The sequence below is a fragment of the Herpailurus yagouaroundi genome, unplaced genomic scaffold (assembly GCF_014898765.1).
Source record: "Herpailurus yagouaroundi ecotype Mexico unplaced genomic scaffold, PumYag 355, whole genome shotgun sequence".
In the NCBI taxonomy this organism is placed as follows: domain Eukaryota; kingdom Metazoa; phylum Chordata; class Mammalia; order Carnivora; family Felidae; genus Herpailurus; species Herpailurus yagouaroundi.
This window is the reverse complement of record NW_024412572.1, coordinates 1166252-1168299: the sequence shown is the minus strand read 5'-3', so window position 1 is coordinate 1168299 and position 2048 is coordinate 1166252. Positions and strand designations below refer to the sequence as shown.

General features: G+C 40.8%; 1 protein-coding gene across 1 annotated transcript in view; it reads right to left on the bottom strand.

Annotated features, from left to right (window-relative positions):
- The window catches only part of CD163 (CD163 molecule), a 29698-nt gene extending 28096 nt beyond the window's left edge, over positions 1-1602 (bottom strand). The window contains 2 exon segments of the mRNA XM_040462585.1: positions 238-324; positions 1442-1602. Of these exon segments, the coding sequence (XP_040318519.1) occupies positions 238-324; positions 1442-1472 (118 nt within the window). The 5' untranslated portion in view covers positions 1473-1602.
- Positions 1603-2048: the final 446 nt, after the last annotated feature.

Sequence of the window (2048 nt, the reverse complement as noted above, 5' to 3'; positions counted from 1 at the left end):
CCCCCCCCCCCCCCCCCCGTGTAACAGTTTATTTTATTTGGGGGGAAGTGTGCTAATATTTTGTTCCTTTTTTGATGTCACATGGTTAGGATCTTACCTTGTACTTTTAATATCTGATCCTTTGAAATTGTGAAGTGTGTTTTTTAGATTCTGTTCAGCCTTCAGGAGAATTGTTTGCTTTTCAATAATTTTTGTCAGACTGGCTAAGACTGCAAGTAAATTTGACAAAGCACTCACCAAGAGAATTGGTGATCAAGCAGGAACTGAGAACTGAGACCACAGCCACAGTGGAGGGACTCAAGAGAACAAACCATCTTCTAAAGTCTATGGGGGAAAAAAAAAAAGGACAACAGTATTGTCTTCCCAAAGAGACTTTGGAGAATTTTGAGATTAACAAGGAAAGTCCAACCAAGACAAAGAACCTTTCCTTCAAAATGGCAAGGCGGAATGGACACATTCACACCCAGAATCATACAGTCTCAATGAAATAGCTTTGAAACTGTTCATGTTGGTAGGCAACCCAGAGGTGAGGAATTAGAAGCAAGTTGAGGATGAAGAATTTCAAAAGCAGACTTTAAGACCTGGAAATCAAAACAGCATCTGTGAAATTTAGCAGGGAGCAGTTCCCTCCACAGGCACAAAACAATATTCAACTACAGATGCCCCGTCTCCAAGCCCACTTGATCCAGATGGTTAGGTGGAAAGTTCCATGAGGGAATGGATTATACCTATCAAGTTCAGCGCTGTTTCACCAATACCTGGTATACTGCCTGCTAAAGAGTAGCTGAACATTGATGGAATAAAGTGACCATGTTTTTTTGTGAAAAACCAAAATATTGTATAGAGTGTAAAACTCTAAAGCTTTTATCACTCTCACTTCTTAGTCTTACTCTAACCCAACACTTGCGTAAAAGTCCGAATGCTTTGGTAACCACACAGGAGCACCCACTTTGGGATAAGTCACTGAACTGTAAGCTTATGACTCATGCTTTCATGTGGCATGCTATCCTTCGATAAAAAAGCTCTGAAAAAAAATTAAAAGTGCTAAATGAGTTTAGCACATTCATAGAAATCAGAAAGCAGATTTCAACACGCAGGGATGCTATTGTAAAGTTCCTCTAGGTGATCAACTTTCAATCAATATTCATTCCAGCGCGTTCTATCTTTTCTAACCATTGTTTCCAGACTCAATACTGTTCAGTTCATTTCAGCCCCTTTCTGAGTCTCACCTCAGCGGTTTGACGAAATGGATGCCAAATCTAATCTTTATCTCCCACCTTCAATTTTGAATCTATGGCAGACACAAGTTACTGCCATGGAAGCTTCATGTCCGTTTCCCATCCCTCACTGATGCCAACCACTATTATGTAAGACCCATTGACTGCCAGAATCATTTTATGCTACATTAAAAGGTAAATGGGGAATAAATAAGAAATGTTACCAATAGGTCCAGAGTTTCCATGTAGCACCATTCTGAGTTTGTCCAGTCCAAAGTTTGAACGCTCTCTGAATCCTCTTGTGTTATTCCCTAGGAGTGTTCTGCTAAAGAAGAGGACTGCGAAAAATTCTAAAACATTATCTCACTTCTGCACACACACACATACAAATCCAGAAAGGCTACATAACAGGAGGTGGAGTCAATCAAAAAAGGGAAGTCATTCAAAAAACTGAGGTTCCCTTTCATACTCATGTTTTCTGCAGCATGGGACATGAAACAACCAAAGGAAATTGAGAAATATTTACTACGGATTTACAAAAATTAAGGGGAAATATTAACTCATGGACTGTTGTTATTGAAACGAATATTTATATTTCTGTACTTTGTTTTGGACAAATACAGTAGAAACAAAAAGGATAGGGGCGCCAGGGTGGCTCAGTCAGTTGAGCGTCGGACTTCAGCTCAGATCACGATTTCGCCCTTTGTGGGTTGGAGCCCCGTGTCAGGCTCTGTGCTGACAGCTCAGAGCCTGGCACCTGCTTCTGATTCTGTGTCTCCCTCTCTCTCTGCCCCTTCCCTGCTCGTGCTCTGTCTCTGTCTCAAAAACAAA